The sequence below is a fragment of the Electrophorus electricus genome, chromosome 16, assembly GCF_041902795.1.
Source record: "Electrophorus electricus isolate QZ-2024a chromosome 16, ASM4190279v1, whole genome shotgun sequence".
Taxonomy (NCBI): Eukaryota; Metazoa; Chordata; class Actinopteri; order Gymnotiformes; family Gymnotidae; genus Electrophorus; species Electrophorus electricus.
Window position 1 is genome coordinate 24,125,838 of NC_137512.1, and position 18,616 is coordinate 24,144,453.

General features: G+C 46.4%; 1 protein-coding gene and 1 long non-coding RNA gene across 2 annotated transcripts; one reads left to right on the forward strand and one right to left on the reverse strand.

Moving 5' to 3' along the window:
• Positions 1-848: 848 nt before the first annotated feature.
• Positions 849-3,471, reverse strand: chst1 (carbohydrate (keratan sulfate Gal-6) sulfotransferase 1). The gene is made up of 2 exons (XM_027017190.3): positions 3,357-3,471; positions 849-2,542 (listed from the first exon to the last, which is right to left on the reverse strand). Exon 2 carries the CDS (start codon positions 2,477-2,479, stop codon positions 1,217-1,219), a length of 1,263 nt encoding a protein of 420 aa, XP_026872991.1. The 5' UTR covers positions 2,480-2,542; positions 3,357-3,471; the 3' UTR covers positions 849-1,216.
• Positions 3,472-3,762: 291 nt separating this feature from the next.
• Positions 3,763-10,088, forward strand: LOC113581798 (uncharacterized). Its single transcript, XR_003411104.3, has 5 exons — positions 3,763-3,843; positions 4,769-4,870; positions 5,369-5,499; positions 6,751-6,881; positions 8,267-10,088. It is a non-coding gene; the product is annotated as an uncharacterized LOC113581798 (long non-coding RNA).
• Positions 10,089-18,616: the final 8,528 nt, after the last annotated feature.

An 18,616-nucleotide genomic window follows, 5' to 3' on the forward strand; every position in this document is an offset into this window, starting at 1 on the left:
GCTCCTGTATAAGATGACACTTATTTGTTACGGTAAGTGAAAATATACTCGGGTGTCGTCCAAATGTTTTGGGAATAGATTTCTCATTTAAGATGTTCAAGTTATATTTATTGTTTTACTTTAATCTATATTCATTTTATGGCCACCAATTATTTCTTATGAACATCTGTCTGCTTACAGTAGCACTTAAATTCTGACATGATTCTGACATGAGTTAGACACACAATAGACTGCAGAATAGTTAGTAAATTAATCAGCCTTTCAGTGGTGAATATGCAGCTGGCTGCTGTTTGCAGATGAACCCTGCAACAAATGTCCAGATTTTTACTGTGCTGTGAGTGTCCTGAGACCTGTATTATGAGTGTGAGTGTATATGAGTGCTATGAGGGGGATGAGTGGTGTGTGTGTGTAGAGGAGTCCACCAAAAGCTACTCCCAGCGCTACTCTAATTAGCACCTGCTCTTCAATCATGTTACGTTTTCGCCACTGTTGAATATTGGTAAGGCACATCACAACTGTAGTAACTGCACTCGCATGTCGTGCAGCTCTAGAATGTGTGTGTTGTCTTGAGCGCTATACTAACATTCGTGCTTCACACACTCGGGTGCAAGAACTTAATCCTGATACCCTGCTGTAAAGGCATAACTAAAGACAAAAAACACCTGCATTTTCCATGACATTTCCAATCACCATGAAAGTCAATTAGTGAAAGTCACACTTTTAATAATAAATAATCAGGCTAAACCTTTGCACACATCATTCTGAAACCTATAAAACTGAGCGGTGCACTTCAGCTTGACATTTTAGTCTGCTCATGTGGAGTAACGTTCACAATTTCAGACCAACTGCCACATTCACAGGTTTATTGCATGGTGTTTCACACCTCTGTATTTGTGTTTGCAGTTTCTGGAAAATTGTTTCAGAACTTTATCAAAGGAATGGCAAAATATGTAGGAACTAATTAACCAGATGGTGTTTGTGGACAGAAAAAACAACCAAAAAAACAAGTAAGATGTCAGTCAACAAGTCCTCATTTGATTGCGTTTACTGAGATTGACTTGGGATTTCCACTGAACATTTTGGTTTGATTTGTTGTGCTGTTCAGAGTGTCACTGCAAGCTTTACAAAGTTCATAGTGCAAACGGTCCAAATGAGTCAAATTAAGGCAACAGTAGAAATCTAGAAAAATAGTTGTGCGTGGGCGCGCTTTTTTTCGTTACAAAAAAGGTACAAATGTTTTGTCCTCGATGACCGAGATGGACATGTTCTTCAGCTCCTCAGGTGAGCTCACGGCTTTGTAACCCAGTTCTTCTAACACCTGCTGGCAGACCGTCTGCGTGTAATCAACAATGTGGTGTGAGAGTTTCAGCCTCCAGCTCTCCGCGTTGGCGGCCGAGTCCCTCACTGTGCCGTACTTCTGCTTGGCCGACACGTCGCTGCTGCCCCTGGTGTTGTTGCGGATCCACTCCTCCACAGCCTTCTCCATGGACAGGCCCAGGAACTCGTAGATGTCCCGGGTCTTCTGCAGTGGCCTGCGCGCCAGGTCCTCGTACCTCACCAGCATGTACCTTCCTCGGAGCCAGGTGGGCCGGCTGGTGCCCGTGCCCACTGACCGCAGGACGTCTTCACACACGGTGGTCAGCTGACTCAGGTCCAGATTGTATGGTTTCCTCCCCGTGGCCCTCCAGATCCTCCAGAGGCGGTACGTGTCGCGGAACGTCTCGATGCGCGAGGACAGAATGCCCCTCGGGTCTCTCACCAGCTGGATGACCTTCAGGTTCAGCCGGGGGTCCTCTATGAGCGCCCTGAGGTCGCCGACCTCTGGAATTCGCACGGTCTTGATGGCCACGTGGCGTCTCTCCCGACAGGACTCGGCTGCCAGGGTCAGGTTGAGCGAGGTGCACTTCCTGATGCAGTCTCCCTCCTCTATGTTTACCTCGCTCGGGCTGAAGGCATCGCACACCGGCGGGGAGCACAGGGCTTTGCTGGCCCCCCTGCGGAAGAGCTTGTCCGTGGTGTGGTTCGTGGGATGAGGCTTGATGTAGCTCTCTAGGAAATAGAGGTCGCAATTGTACAGGCTCCGTAGAAGGTCACGGCTGGCTCCCAGCATCACCCGTCGATCAGCACTGCCCCTGCTGTGGGAGAGGTGTGGCATTAGGGTGGTCTGCACGTGATAGAGGGGCTCAAACAGGTAGAAAACGTGCGAGTGCTGATTAAAGAGCTGGCCCGCGAACGAGGAGCCGCTGCGAGTGGTGGCCAGAATGAGGACGTGAGTCTTCCTAGAGGCGTTGTAGGAGAAGAAAGAGAATTCGTCGCAGGAGCGGTCAAAGCTCTCCACCTCCTGGCTCAGGGCGCAGTTCAGAGGGCTCGGCACGGGGCAGATCTGGAAAGGCTGGGCTGTGAACGTCCTGATCGCTGTGTACTGGATGGCGATCGACGCCAGGCCTAGCAGAACCACTGCCTTCCAGGAACATTGCATGGCTGAGTAGCTTCATTTAGGTGACGCGGTCCGATTTGTTGGTGCTCATCGGCGAAGGGACAGCTGAGATTTAACAGAGAGGATCCGTAAGTTTGGTTTGTTTTTTAGATTTCGTTAATTAGCCAACTGACAAGCAAACAACATTTCGTTTGATGAAAGACAGACACGAATTCAGAAAACGACACATTTCCACTTGGTCCCGAAATACACCTACGAGGCGATCTCTACTTAATGCCAGTAAGCTCATCAGTCTCCCAGCGATCATTTTAAACGTGGTACTGATCAGATTACACAAAATAGGTCCTAAAACAACGATTATACAAAAGAGGTTCATGCTCTCCTTACAGAGGGAAATTAATTAGCGTAGAAAATCGGTTTCCATACCACCTCGAAGCGCAAAAACTTCGTGTCTCATACTTGCTGGAGTGAACGAGTAGCTGGGAATAGCATTTTAAAGAGTCTCAACTCTCGGAAATATGCAGTTTCGATGTGTACTTCGGATGCTGGACTGCACCATTTTATTGTAGACTATCTAAGAAACACGTAGCACAGGGTATGCCTTTCATTAACGTAGAACATCTTCGCCGAATTCTCGAAAAGTCCGTTATTTCAACTTCAGGTTGAAATATCTGCTTCAGGTTGAAATAAGGCTTTTCTTTTATACATCACGGATTCTTAGGCAGACATGGTCTTTTGCGCATACTTAGATTATCTGTACACATGCACATGTCTGGAACAAGCGAGGCAGCGCGTTGTGGTCTGCTTTACCGCAGTGCAACGGCACGCGCCTTCATCTGAGACCGGCAGAGACGCGAGGCGACGGGGACCGGTGCAGCACACCACTTCGCAAACGTACAAGCAGGAGAAAAGGTTTCACCTTGTTATACTCGCCTCGGTGAGCCGGACGAGGGCAAGACGGAGACGCGAGAAAAGGATCCGCCGGTTCCTTTACGTCCTGGTGGACGCTGGCACGACCAGTCGCAGAGGTTGCGAGGTTTGGTTATATGAATGAACGTGAAGAGCCAAAAAAGGGCTGTGCTCGCTGGGGAACCATCCGCACGGTCAGACGAAAGCGGTTAAATCCCCTTGCAGGTCGCCGGCTGCAGGACGAAAAAGGACGATCTTTAAAGTGCACGGGCGAAGTGAAACATCTCCCGTGCTGGCCGGACAGCTATAGATGGCTTTGACTCGCGCGCAGCTCCGTCGGTGGTTGGAGCGTGTGGCGGAGTGGGGCGAGACAGCGCGAGCTCTAAGAGCTCTAAGACCACCCCAAACCCTCTAGGCTACTAATATCCCCCGCCCTGGAAAAAAAAAAAAGCTTGTCAGAGGTTTGGTGGGGGGAAGAAGAATCCCAACTTTGGAAGGTAAATGCCATCGTTCTTCTGCCCACGGAGGCCCTTTGTGCTCGATACTGCAGACCAGGGTGGCGATTGATTTGGTGACGATTTGGTGATCGGTCGGTGCAAAGCGGCTTTCTTTCAGTATGCAGCCATCTCCAGTTTGCGGTTGTTAGATTTCAGCCCACGGAAGAGCAGACTGGAAGATGCTCTCAGTGCAGCCGTGCGTAATGCTCATGGAATATGGCGCGGGTTTCCGTGTTGAGGCAGACGTAATTGTGTAGTTGCATTACGTCTCATCATTTGCAGGTATTCTGCAGGTATATTTGTTGCCGGCCTGGTTGCTCAGCGGACAGTTTCCATGTGCACCCATTTAATATAATGTCGGACCGACCCACTGAATCGCCGGGGATGTGCAATACGATACAATACGATATGTTCTCAAGCAAAACGTGTACGTTCCTTCGGTGTTTCAGAACAAAAGTGTGACTTTTAAAAAGTGCGTTTGAACGCACAGGAGGGAATACTGTCCTGGTGTTTAAACTCATGGAAATGCGTAGATACATCAAAGCTCACAAAAAGGGTTTTATGAGTCCAGTCGGCTCCTTTATCAAAGAGAAGAGAGCGCACCGCTGACTCAGAAACTAAACTAAAAAGGGATAATGATATCGACAATTAGCCGATATTATACTCAATATATGACAATATTATCGAGAATGCTAGATTAGGAAAGAGTGACTGGTCGGTGTGCAAGGTTTGTCCAAAAATATTCAAAACTCTTATTGCGCTACGACAATAAACGCTTTAGTGGAGGTATAACAGTGATATGTGATGAATGAAACGATTTATTCTTTAAAGTACTATTATTCGTTAGGCAATAATGAAAACTTGCACTTTAGAGGGCAAAACACGGAACTGTGGTGATGTTTAGGTAGCGTTCATTGTGTTTCAGTGGATTAAAGAGTCTGAAAGCAGTGATCGCATTCCTGGTGGAAGAACAACACTGCATTTCCTAACATACGCATTTCCCAACACACTGGACTCATCTCATCAGGTAAGTAACAAGCCTTTCGTGTGGATAAAATGTTCGTGAGATCTGGAGCGAAAACATTTGACTAAACCATTATTAAACCATAGAAATGTCATGGTAAGAAAACTTGAACACCAAACAATATAATGACAAAAATCAATTTTAAAATGTACAATACGAAATCATATGTTCAATACAAGAAAAATAGAAGGGTTATAACAAAATGTTTAATGGTAATGGGTATTTTTGTTAAGTATATAGTGTTGTGTTTTTAAGAAGGCAGATCTAAACCTGATGTCCTATATATAAACTGTAATCAAACTCCTTTCCATGTTTTTTATGCCTTAAGCATTTGAACTGATATCAGATTAAAATGCCAGCTATCTCATCATTTAATGACACTGAGAAATGATCCTAAAAGGAAGGGAATACATTTCCCCTAATTAATTCAGCCTTTAGAATTTCAAATGAAACTCTGCACCTTTCCTGTACAAAGTGTTCTACGTTCATTTCCCTTCCCAGACCTGCTTTCTGCCTCCCTCATCTGGAAGGTTCTCCTCTGGCTGACGCGTTTGCTCCAAGCCGCCCTCCTGCATCTGAAATGGGGTTTTTCTCTCAGCCGCGCCGTCTCGCAATCACGGAGGCTGCCAAATGTGAGATTATGGCTGGCTTTAGCTAAATCAGTTTTATCTTTGTGTGTTCAATGCGCCCTCGGTTTCAATCAGCGTATGTGCTCAAGCATTGGGAAATGTCAGGCCCTGTGCTCTGGAGAGACACAGTACAAGCACAGGTGTGAGAATGGGTGCGCACCTCCTAATCCATCCAGGCGCGGAACGGCGGCCGGCGCTACACCAGGAACGGGCGACGGAGCCGGTCGCGTCTGCTCCACTCCGCCGTCCCCTGAGCCTGGCTGCGAGGTCAGGAGGATGGCGATCTGCTTCAGATTAAAAGTCAAGACAATTAAGCATCAGTTCATTGCTATTTGCACCATCATCTCCGAGGTCAGTTTTATTCAGAGTGTGTGATTGCACTGGGGGGGTTCTGCATTGCTCATGTCATGTTTGAATTCATGTGAGCAGCTGAGGTCAGTGATGTCCATCGAGTCCCTGTAGTGAAATACCACCGTTAGAATTAGCAATGAGACTCCCCTTAAATGTATTGTCTGTGACATTCTCGCGTAAAGCCACCAGGTGCAGGCTCTCTCAGAAAAGAACCAATCAGATATCAGACATTACATTCTCCATAGAGCTTACTTGACATTTTTGGGAGTACAGACCATGCCTTCAATTAATGGATTATGGTTTGAGGAGAGAATATAAAAGAGATGGGAGCAGAGTCAGAGAGTGTTGGGAGCTGTGCCTGCCTTCTCCTCTGCAATGGAAGGCCAGTTCTACTGAAGACCCATATGAGGAGTGTGCGGGTGGAGCCCGGACACAGCTGGACGCGTGGCAGTTGTCCTGGGGCATGGTGGTATGGAGTGGGGAATATTTGAGCCAAGGAGGGAAAGACGTGCCAGACGTCATCATTTTCATGGCTTCTGTTATCCTAAAACTCCATATGAGGTCCGACTGCTTCATTCTCCTCGTATAGCTTAAAGTTTTAGCTCATGGCTCACAGAGTGTTTAGCCAAAGTGCCTCTTCTTCCCAAGCTGGAACTCACTCACACAGTCCTGTAAAGTGCTTGTGCTCTCTTCCACTGCCTCTACTGCTGTACTTAGAGTCAGATGCATGTTGGTCGCACCAGGTCAAGCTTCTTCCTCCAGTAGCGCCGGATTTGCCGGAATGAGCCAGCCGGCTCGATTCCGTGTAACTGAAATGGGTTTGTATTAGTGAGAAGTTGTAGCAAAAGACTTCTGAGGTCAGGTGGAACGCTTCACTGAGACAGGAGGGGTTGTGTGTTCCAGGACACCTGGAGAGGACGTGGACAGAGGACTCGGTATCCAGACTGGACTAAAGGAGAGACTAGGCACTGCAGACACAGCACAGTGTCCCACTGATTTCGCCCTGGAGAAACAGAGAAGCAGCCCCATTAAAGGTACATGTAACATTCTCCATTACAGGCCTGGTTCCCCAGTGGAGCGGCTGACAGACTGGTTTTGTGTGATGCAACAATAAAAGACTTTGAAGGAACAATTACGGTATGAACTTTCTAAAAGACACAGTGGATATGCTTACCATGCTGTGTTCTAGTACACTCAAAGCAATATTGCTGGAGTGCTTGGAGCCCTGCTCAGGCAGATCCTGTGTGGTTTTGGCTTTAGAAGTTGCTTTCCAGAACGTAGCCGACAAAGGAGAAATGAATACAGACAATACAGCGCAATCTGAAAAGGTTGAAAAGATTTAATACAAAATACAAAATCAGTTACTGAACAGGCAGTGAACCCAGAAACAGAGAAGTTAGTACAACACCATAACTGTCTACACATATGCTTTATCTAATCACATTGCCCTTGCTATTCCGAATTATGTCACATATAATGGGTCTAATCAAAACTAATATATGCTGGCAGACTGTGATCAACTAAACAGTCTCTGAACTCAGTCCATTCAGGCAACATTTGAACAATGTTTGTGCTAACAGCTGTCATGGATGTACGTCCGGTTTACCATACAAGCCGGTTTACCATACAAGCTGATCACAAGCTGGGGTTGTAAGGTCTCGATGTTCTTATACTTCAGCAGACGTTCATGGTCATGGCTGGCTGCTTCCTTCTGAAGACAAAAATAGAACCGAAATAAGACTCAAGCAAGCACGCAGACAAGATATTCTGAAAATAATATCCACTCCCACGGTTCAGTGCGGGACCTTAAAAGAATGTTTTCTTGGTCATCTCTGCTGACACATGTCGCTGTTGCTCACAGTTCCTATCCGCACGCGCTCACACCAACAACGAGAGATCAGAGATCACGTCCATCTAAGAGTGCACACAGTTATTACTGAGATGTTAGAGGAACGTACAGAAGCAGGCGACGGTTTATGAAAATGTTAAGCACTGGAAAGGAGTAATTTGACTGCAAATCAACTGCTAATGACTTTAAAATGACTTTGATGAAGGTGTATTTCTAACAGGTATTAGGAATGGCATTCCCCCGGGTGAGATGTGACTGTCCGCAGGGTCTCGTGTCTGGGCCGCATGGGCAGGACGTACGAACGTCATGCCAAGCCACGGGACTTGCATGAGTTGATTTAACTTGAAATTGAGCCGTTAACTTAAAAACAGGTTTTACAGTGATAATTACTGTTCTTAGGAAAGATTTTCCACTGCATATAAATTTGCAACGGCAAAGTGAAAAGAAATGCACTGGGTTTCATATGATTTATTTATTTTTTACAGTGTGGGTTGGTTTGTTTTTTTAGACATATATTTACCAAATTGAATATGTGATGCGGTCAAGTATATTCAATCTTTTTTTTTGTAGTGTGCTGTCATTTGCAAGGCCGACGTCTGCACCATATGTTGCTCCAGAGGAGGGAAACTTGGTCTGACACCTCTCCTAGCGTCTCTGTCGTTCTCTGGCCTGCAGCATCTTCTCCGCCCTCCCCGGAAGGGCGCCGTCAGCAGGGGCTGCAGGAGCCACGTAGGCACTGATCCGGATGGCAGCACGACGGGACGCTTGGGGTGCGGGGCGTGTTGGGAACAGACGCCTCGCCCCAGAGGACAGGCACCAATCCAGGCCAGGGGGACGTCCTCTTTAGTATGCGCGGTAGTTCGGGGTCAAGGCCGCTTATGTGCGCCCAGCCTGGCGGAGGAAAGCCAGGTAAGTTAAACGGTGCTGTGTAACACAACGCGCCCTCATTTAAGCACAGTGTCACGGTTTTAGCCGACGTGCTGATAGCGTTCTAAACAGACAGAGGCGCACGGCAGGTGAATAATAGCGCGCCACGTCTGGGTAGGCAGTGCGTACAGTGTTTATACGGCGGGGAGGGGCAGCGGGTCGGAGGAGCAGCGGAGACTTCAGGGTTATGGTGCTGAATAATTCAGAAACAAAGTGCATGAGCGGAAGGAACCTGGGGAGTCGTGACACCTCACCTCCGCCTGCATGGAATCACAACACAAGCAAGGACTCTCCGTGCCCAAGAGAAGGGGGAAGCGGCAGCAAACGCAGTCAGAACCGAACCCAAAAGTCCAAACTTCCTTCAACGCCCTACCAGGCTCCCACGGCGGGAGCGGAAAGTTGCTTTTCTTGGTACAGGATGCAGGGTGGTGTCACTCGACTGGCAGGCTTCATTGGAAGCAGATTTCTAGATTACACTGACATTTGCACCAAGTGATGAGGTTTAATTAAGCACCTTTGATGATTAAAACTGAAGCCTCTCCTCTGATGCTAATTAACCCAGTGGATCCATCGCAACACTCGGGTCACATATAAATTACAGACTGGGGAAATATTATTTCTTGCTCAACACGACCCAGTCCTTAACGTGTGTGTCTTTTACCGCCTCTAAGAATGATGCGTACATAGCAAATCGCTTTCAAGTGTGAGAAATTGCTGTCTTGGTTTTTTTGAGGCTGTCCTGGGTCTAATTGAAAGTGGATTATTCTGAAAGCTATATAGTCCCCAATACTGCCATAAAAACCTATACAGCCATAACGACTCGATGCTTTGTGGGAAAAGGAGGGTGAATCTGTGTGACGGAGATGAAGAGGCTGTTTTGTGAGCTGTTGAAATATGAGTGGATAATACAGTCATTTATACTTGATGGGAACCAAACCATTTATAATGCCATTTCAAAATAACCTTCAGTATTATTTTTGTTGGTGTCTTTTTCAGATTACCTACACTGTATCCATGTATTACTGCTGGAGCCATGTTAAATTTTGCCATTGTATTATATCTATTTGAAATGGATGCAGCTTTTCTTAAAAAAAACACACAAATAAAGCCCTTTATACAACTCTAACAGAGGGAAACTGAAGAACAAATACAGTGTTTAGACGACCATTGTTGTTATTGTTTAGATAATACTGAGGGCATACTATGTCTACAGTGTGAAGTGAAGCTTAAAATTTTCCACTTGAGTCTGTTTTATTGTCATATTGTGACGTGTGTATAACAGAAATGATTCTTTCCGGGTTTTCATGCTATGTGAGGCTTGGACAACCTCTGAGCAACAGCAGACGAGACGCAGGGCAGTGAGCAGTGGGTAGACAATACGGCTGGCATTACTGACGTCCCAGTGGTGAGACATTAAACATATAACTGCAAATAAACATTAAAGTGCCATTGAGAGAAAAATGTCTTATTGAAGTCCAAGTGAAAATAAATAAAGATAAATCATAATAAAATCAAAATAAATCAAAATGTAGCATTTGTCCATATGAGATCTTCTTTTTGGGGGAGTTTACCAGGATATATTTTAACACATTAACACATTAACACAACTGAAAAAACACCTTAGTATAACCCATCTGTGGAACATTGGTTGCTTACACATTGTGGGGTTAAATAAGCTTTTATATTCCTGAAAATCTCCGATACAAGCATTACAGCTCCTACAGGTACAGGGTAACAACGTAATAAGAAGATAACACGTCCCTAACAACACAGCGGCGGATCCACAATGCTGGGGTGTAACAGAGGGCTTGGAGGCTGTAAATTACACAAGGGTACTGAGCTGAGCTCTGGAAGGGCATCGTTATTGTTCTGTTAAGGCTTTCTGAACAACAAGCCCACGGTCTCCAGAGCTGCTATATTTCCCTCGTAGTTTCCCTCTGTTTTGTTTTTTTGTCCTGTTTCAGGCAATGTGAGTTTACGAACCCTTAGTCTGTGTACAGGCTGAGCTCAGAGACCACAAAAGCACAGTCTTGATCTGTAAAGCCTTCCCAAACACCAGGCTACCATAAACACCAGGTTACACAAACACCTGCCCACCCAAACACCAGCCCACCATAAACACCAGGTTACACAAGCACCAGTCCACCCAAACATCAGGCTACACAAACATCAGCCTACCCAAACACCAGGCTACACAAACTCCAGCCCACCCAAACACCAGGCTACACAAAACCAAAGCTACACAAACACTAGGCTTTCCTAATACCAAACACCATTCCATCCAAACATCAAGCTATATAAACGCCAGCCTACCCAAACTCCAGCTAATCCAAACATCAGGCTATACAAACAGCTCCTTCATTTCAACCTGGGTTAGGCAAGGCAGATGCAAAGCTTAAACAGTATTTATTCTGTTTGTGTGTGTGTGTGTGTGTGTGTGTGTGTGTCGCTGTGTGTGTTCTCTGTGTGTGTGTGTGTGTGTGTGTGTGTGTGTGTGTGTGTGGGTGGGTGTGTTTGTGTGTTCTGTAACCATCAGAATGTAACAAATACTGAGGATATGTACAGTATTTTGTATTTTGTTAACATTTTCATGTTCTTATTCTCTAACCAGGCACCATCTAAATCTAGATTCTCACTTGAAATGCCCTTAAAGATGCAGCTGTTTAAGCACTTCTATGCTATTTGTGTTTAGGTCTTATATTATGATTGCAGTAATAATCTATTTTCTGCTTTTTGGTCTTATAATTACAGCAAAAAACCATTATTTGCATTTAGCTCTTGTATTATAATTATGGTAATAATCCATGCTATCATCCAATGGTAATTTGAGACTCCTGAGTGGCTTGTCAGGTTTAAGTACTGTTTCTATTGCAGTTTTGTGCCCTTATCCTGCTCCCAATAAGCCAACTACCTTTGAGGATCAGAGTCCCCAGAGCTCAGGTGTTTTTAGGACGTGGGTCCCCAGAACTCAGCTGCTTATAGGATATGGGTCCTTAGAGCTGTTTTTCGGATATGAGTCCCATAGCTCAGCTGTTTTTTGTAGAGAGGGGCATACGCAGAACTCAAACTGAGATTGTTCCTAAGCATCTGTAAGAGTGAAGATGTCACACACTGAGAGCTTATAATTGTCTGTGCTTCTTGTAGTTGTAAGTGAGCTCAATGAATACAGTCTCAATAAAAAAAGGGTTTTCACTCAGTTCTGTTCCAGATCCATGACACACCTGGGCCTGCAGTGCTCAGCAGCTTCTCAGCCGTTGCTTACCTGGATGAGGTGTTATGGGAACTCGAATACATGAAACCTCTGCACTGGGTGGAGTTCTCCAAGGACAGAGCCAAGAACCTCTGAAACAGAGGTTGTAATGAGGCTTAACATACCTCTTTTCCTGGTCATTCCTCATGAGTTTGTATATGTCACCATTGGGGAGACACAGGGCAGAAGCAGACTGTTCCCCAACAGACTGCCATATAACCATGTACGGTAATCGGTCAGAAAACCTGCCCCTTGCCATAGACTGCGTGTGTCATTTGTTATTTCCAACAGTGATCGCTTCATCATCATCATCATCATCATCAAAATTCTGAACAGAACATTAGAATTTATGTGATATTTTGAAAGCCCCGATGCAGTCTCATCCACATGTTGAAAGAATGAAGTTCAAAGACCTTCAAAATGTTGGCATCAGTCATCAACAGGCATGAATCAGCTTCAACAAGACATGAATCAGCTTCAACAAAACACGAATCAGCTTCAACAAGGTATGAATCAGCTTCATCAGACATGAATCAGCTTCAACAGTCATGAATCAACTGCAACAGGTATGAATCAGCTTCAACGGGTATGACTTTCCCGGTGACCCTCACACCATAATCAGCGTAAATCCCAGAATTTTCTTATTGTTTTTTTCCAGAAATCTGGTGCTATACTTAGCCATTGTAAACTAACCTTGTAGGGTACGTTTTTATTTGCATTCTCAATAGTTACTGATGCACAAAGCAACAAAGCTTGATTTTTATATGTCCACCTCTAACCTTGGAAAAGCAAAGGCGAGAATAAGAATGCAGGGTCCAGAAGCAGGACATGCTCCAGGTGACACAGGGGGACTGTGAAGGGTTCAGGGCCCAGACCCAGGTATCTGGGCCACCCTGAGGCTGTGGCTGTTCACCAGCCTGCCAAGCTGGGATTCCAGGGCTTTGGCCTGGAGCCTGGAGCTCTGGAGCTCTCCACGTGTAAGTGCTACCACTCGTGTTGCTGCCCCTAAGTCTGTTTTGCTTTGTGGCACAGTGACAGCATTTTAGCAGAAGAATGGGGCTCTGGAGAGCACTCCGCCATTTCTACTCCAATGCATACGCCCCACTGCTGCCTGGAGCTTATTAGCATAGAGAATTCCACAGCCAGCTGGAGTGGAATTGGCAGGATAATCCAGATAGAGCTTGGAGCGTGAGATCGGGGTCGGCGCAAGATTCCCGGGATGGACGTTAATGATGATTAACAGTGCCGAAGTGGGTTACTGAGCGGAAGACTTGGTTCCCCTCTGGACTCCTCTCATTCCTACCATCACCATGACATGCTGTGTAGGGCTCCGTCGCCAAAACGCCCCAGTCTTCGCAAGTTGGTCCACTAATGATCCCTCTCCTGGGCAGATGGCAGCCAGTGCAAACCTGCCTTGAAGCTTCTCCATAATTACATTCCGCTGCCCCCAGATCAGAGCAGAGGGTGAGAATGATTGGCGACGGCACTTCTACAAGATATCAGCCATCAGCTGAATGACTGGCAGTGCGAACATGAAGCTATTTCTTTATTTTGATTTACGTATTTTAAGTTTGACCTCGCAACAGTGGATGAATGTGCTTGAAAATATACCTATGTGTCCCACTAGTGCATGTGTAGTAGAAACATACTGTAATCATAGCAATCCAGGCCTTAGGACTCCTCATCTGTCAGGGACACTGGGAGGAGGGCCTACACCCTTGGAGGCTTGTTAGATTGAACCCTGATGCTATTCCCCCCAGTGACTGATCACTTTCACCGCCATGGGTTCATCTTACTTCTCTCTGTTGTCTTTTCCACTGCAGCCAGGAGCCCGTGAGTGTGGCACTTAAGCGTATTCTGGGGCTTTAAAAGAGTATTAGCTATACCCCTCCACCCAGCTCCTACCACCACTACGCACCCCACTCATCGCTGTCCCCTATCCCCATGGCCTTGATGTCAAGCGGGATGTATGTCGCTGTCATGCATGCATAAACAGAACGACTCACACAGGATTCTGAATCAGCTCCGCTGTTTTCAGTACTCAGTAATGTGTCCCATGTGTCAGGCAAAGGTTTCACAGTCAGGACCGGCAGGTGCCGATGGGCTACGGCGCAAGTATTCTGGAGTCTGAATCACAATGAGCCTGTTTTCTTCCGCTTTCTTTCAGAAGCGCGAAAAACTCTTGCGCGTTACGTTGCTGATGCTGAAGCTGGCAGTCAATTAAAGATCAGAATAACACAAGCAATCAGTGGCAAGGCGGCAGCTCCATTTTACCACACTCAGTGATGTAATAGGCCTCATTAATCACCCACTCCAGCTCCGTTATCCTGCCCTGCTACGTTACAGTACTGCCCAGAATAGCGGTCCCAATAAACTAAACGGGAACTGAAAATTACTTAACCAAATGATCCTATAAAGTATTACAAATGCAAGTCATCCCAAAATTTGGCTCGGTAAAGAATACGCAGCAGGAAGTGTCTCGGTGAGGCAGCGTTATCAGTAAGACTAATGGAGACAATGCTGTCTGGTCACGAGTGGTCAGCATGGCGTTTGGGATTCCATCAGCGGGCAGAAAAAAAGCGAATTAAAGTACTGAGCAGTTTTCTGTGGCTCCAAACCTCAGTTTAAATGCATCATGCTGCATCTGTGCACTTCCGGCCAGCTTGGTAACGACCCCCGGAAACAGCGACCACAGCGCATCCGTTGCATGGACAGCCACCGAGGAGACAGATGGGGACGCAGTAATGCCCGGATATGCCCGAGTCTCCCGTAGCAGGCTAGTCTTCTCCAGTGACTCTGGTTTTATTAGCAGTAAGGCTGTGTCAGAGAGCCAATACAATGGCCCATAATTCCTGTAGCTATGAATGCATTTCTGTCCAAGTGGGACCTGGGTGGGGAGCTGAAGGGTTGTTTTCTGGTTGAAGAACATATGCAGGAGGCAGCCATCTCTTGAGGAAAGCATAGGAGCCTTTTTCAAAAGACCCCGAAAGACAAATGTGTTCTGGTCGTTGTTCATGTTCTCCTTACACTGAATTTACATTAGTGTGTCAAGTTAAAAATCCGAAGCTATTTATTACCCAGAACTACATGTACAATTCAAAGTGACGTGGCTTTCTGTTTGTATGTATGCCAGCTGCTCTGTAGAGAGCTGCAGAGTTGCCGCACATGTCGCACACGTTGGGTCCAAGTTTTTAAAAACAAACAAAGAAAACAAAACAACACAAGCAAACATTTGTGTTCTCTTTTGTGTTTGTGCCTCCAATGGTTCATTTGAATTTCACAGAGAAGGCGGATGATGCACGCCTAAGTGAGCCAGCACAGATTCATGTAGGGAAGGTTGATTCACAGCGTGTCCAAACACGTGGGTTTGACAGAGAAAGAGAGAGAAAGAGAGAAAGGGTGTGAGAGAGAGAGAGAGAGAGAGAGAGAGAGAGAGAGAGAGAGAGGAAAAAGGAAAACAAAGATAAAGAGAGAAAGAGAGGAATTAAGAGACAGAGAGCTATTAACAAATAGAAAGGAGAACACCACAGAACACAGAGAACATCACAGCACAGAGACAACACCAAAGAACATAGAGAACACCAAAGAGCACCACAGCATGCAGAGAGGTGCAGTCCTGACACTGGCATTATCACACAAAACAAACAAAAAAATACATATGCAAAAAAAAAAACACTGACACGTCCTCAGTTTATTTTCTTATGCCTCCTCACCAAGAGCTGCCGTGTCTATAGAATCTAGACGCATGACGAGGAAAATTGACGAGCGCCATAGTGAAAACACAAAGCAGTGATTGTACAGCTCTGCACATAATGACACTAATCTTGCTGTGTGAGGCAGCGAGTTTGACTGAAGTGCGTGTGCCCATCTCTCTTTGCGGTGGCAGAAACGAGACTTTAATACGGCTCTTATCCGAAATTCAGCAGATCAATGGCCTGTTTTATCTCCTCCCACTTCTGGCCTATTATTCCCAGTTGTTCTAAGGCGAGGGTGTCCTTTCGCGCCTCGTGGTTCCCGAGAGCCGAGTTGCCACAGAATAAGGTAATCTAAAGGGCGGGTCGATTTGTGGACTGCTAAGTACCCCCACAGAGATCCACACTGCCTGTGCAAATTAACAGTCTCAAAAAGCCACACTGGAGAGGAGAGGAGAGCAGAAGCGATCCTTATTGATCTCTCTGAGACTTTGATCCATGAGAAAATGCCTTGTAATCATCCTCCAAGAGCCATAACCGAGACAAAGTGCTGAGACATTTATAGCTGTGGGGGTTTTTTTTGGTTTTTTTTTTATATCCCTGTATAAAAACACCCTTGAAGTGGTAAAACAATGCACTGGCATTGAGCTAAGACAGCCCTTTTTCTCAGCTGCGAGTTTTTTTTAAAGGAAGGCCCTGGAGCTGGTCCACCGGGGGGCTCAGAAATGGGGCAGGGGAACAGCTGGCAAGACACATGGCAGCAGCGAAAAGCGAAGCCTGGCATTGGCTTGTGGCCAGCTACAGTTTCTGATATGTCTGAAGCAAACAGAAAACTGTCATACCCTTATGACAGTCATTTATCTGAAGGAAGGACACAGAATCTTCTGTCCACGCTGAGATATGGTGTGTGTTTGGGGTGCATCTCGTTGGACATGGGTGGACTGTCTAAATGCTCGACATGCATGTGCCTCTTCAGGCGAGGGGTCAGAGTTCACAACAGAGCGAGCGCACCGGGTCAGAGCAGAGCGGAGCCCGGAGAAGAGGGAGTTGGCTCCTCTCATAACAGGGTCACGGAGGTGCTACTGCTCACCTGATTGCCACTCTTACAGCTCTGAAGATGTGTGTGTGTGTGTGTGTGTGTGTGTGTGTGTGTGTGTGTGTGTGTCTGTCCAAGTGTGTGTGTGTGTGTGTGTGTGTGTGTGTGTGTGTGTGTGTGTGTGTGTGTCTGTCCAAGTGTGTGTGTGTGGCCAGCTCTTCTCCTGCTGCTTTCCACTTGGCACACCTGTCTCTGCTCATCACTTTTCAGCAGAGTGGAACTGTCAAAAAGCAGCCATGCTCTGTGTGTGTGTGTCTGTGTGCCTGCACATGGATATGTATATACTGTATGACTGTATTTTCTGTTTACTGAACTTCAAAATGGTTTTTATGTTAGCAGAACTTCATTTATGTATTGTAATACACAAACTACATGTAGAAGAAAAGCCCCTTAAAGAAAACTCGCACTCACCCTTCACACACCCCCACAGCAGATCCCCCAGCAAGAGTGCCAGTCCAGCAGAAAACCCTCTTCAGCCCGAGCTCTCCACTTCTCCCAGCTCTGAAATGTGCTAGACTTCAGAAGATGACAGGGCACCTTTTCTGCCTCTGTAATCTCTGTCGAAAACAAAAAGGACGAGGGCTGAAATCTTGGCCTTCCCCATCCACACTGTCTCCCCCCGTCTCTGCTCATCCACACTGTCTCCCCCCGTCTCTGCTCATCCACGCTGTCTCCCCCCGTCTCTGCTCATCCACGCTGTCTCCCCCCGTCTCTGCTCATCCACACTGTCTCCCCCCGTCTCTGCTCATCCACACTGTCTCCCCCCGTCTCTGCTCATCCACGCCGTCTCCCCCCGTCTCTGCTCATCCACGCTGTCTCCCCCCGTCTCTGCTCATCCACACTGTCTCCCCCCGTCTCTGCTCATCCACACTGTCTCCCCCCGTCTCTGCTCATCCACACTGTCTCCCCCCGTCTCTGCTTGCATCTGCTTTGCATCAGTCCTCTTTGTCCTGTTCGTGATGTTAGAATATGCAAAACGCTATGCAAATGCCCTCGATCTAGAAGCCTGTTTAGTCCTGGCATTGTTAGTGTCTGCATGCTAATGCTGTGTGATGGGCTGAGTACTGAGTGAAACCAGCATCGCCGTGGAAGCGCCAGGTCGGTTGTGAAGGGAGGGGCTGTTGCACCCCCCCGTCCCCGTGGCTACAGGCAGCCACGCTGCTGTCAGATCACACTGATTTCCTGTCGCTCCTGGTCTGGGCTGGATTATGGCTGAAGCCCCGGAGTGACCCTGGACTGTATTAATGCCCATCTGACATGTCTGATAGACAGTCCACCACCTAAAGCAGTCTCAGAGACAAGGTGAGCTCTGTTGGTCTTCTTGAAGAGTTAAATCTCTTTTTGAGGAATTTGAGGACAGCAAGGAGACTGGAGTTGAATCAGTTGCTAACAGAACCACCTGCAGAACAGAAATGACAGATTACTGTAAGGTGACTATAAGTAAGAAACCAAACTATTACTGAGAAAGCGTTAGGGCTTTTCTGGCTCAAACGCAAGAAGTGAAGCACCTCGTTTCAAGCAGGAGCTTCCCAAATAAAGTTTGCATTTTGTTAAGAGCAAATACAATCCAGGAGCAAATAAATATTTAATCTCTTTCTTTTTTCCACCATTGTGAGAAAACTTCCAAACTCCAGATGAACAGCCTAGGATGAGCGGAGAAACCACTCAGGGTGTCTGCTGATTTGACCTAATTATCCTAAAACTTCAAGATGTTTGCATGTTTATATTTACAACTATGAAATTATGCATGGATGGAATCAATGGGCCAATCACCTAACAAAATACAAACTGTTTTCATGAAAGGATGATGTGTCTTATAGCTGAGCAATCAGTCATCTTGGCATTTATGGGGCCAGTCTGTCTGTCACTCAGTCAGAAACAAAGTTCTTGTCCTGGATGCCACTCCACCTTCAGGCATCGCAGGTTCCAGGATGTCTGAAATGTGCAGGTGAAAA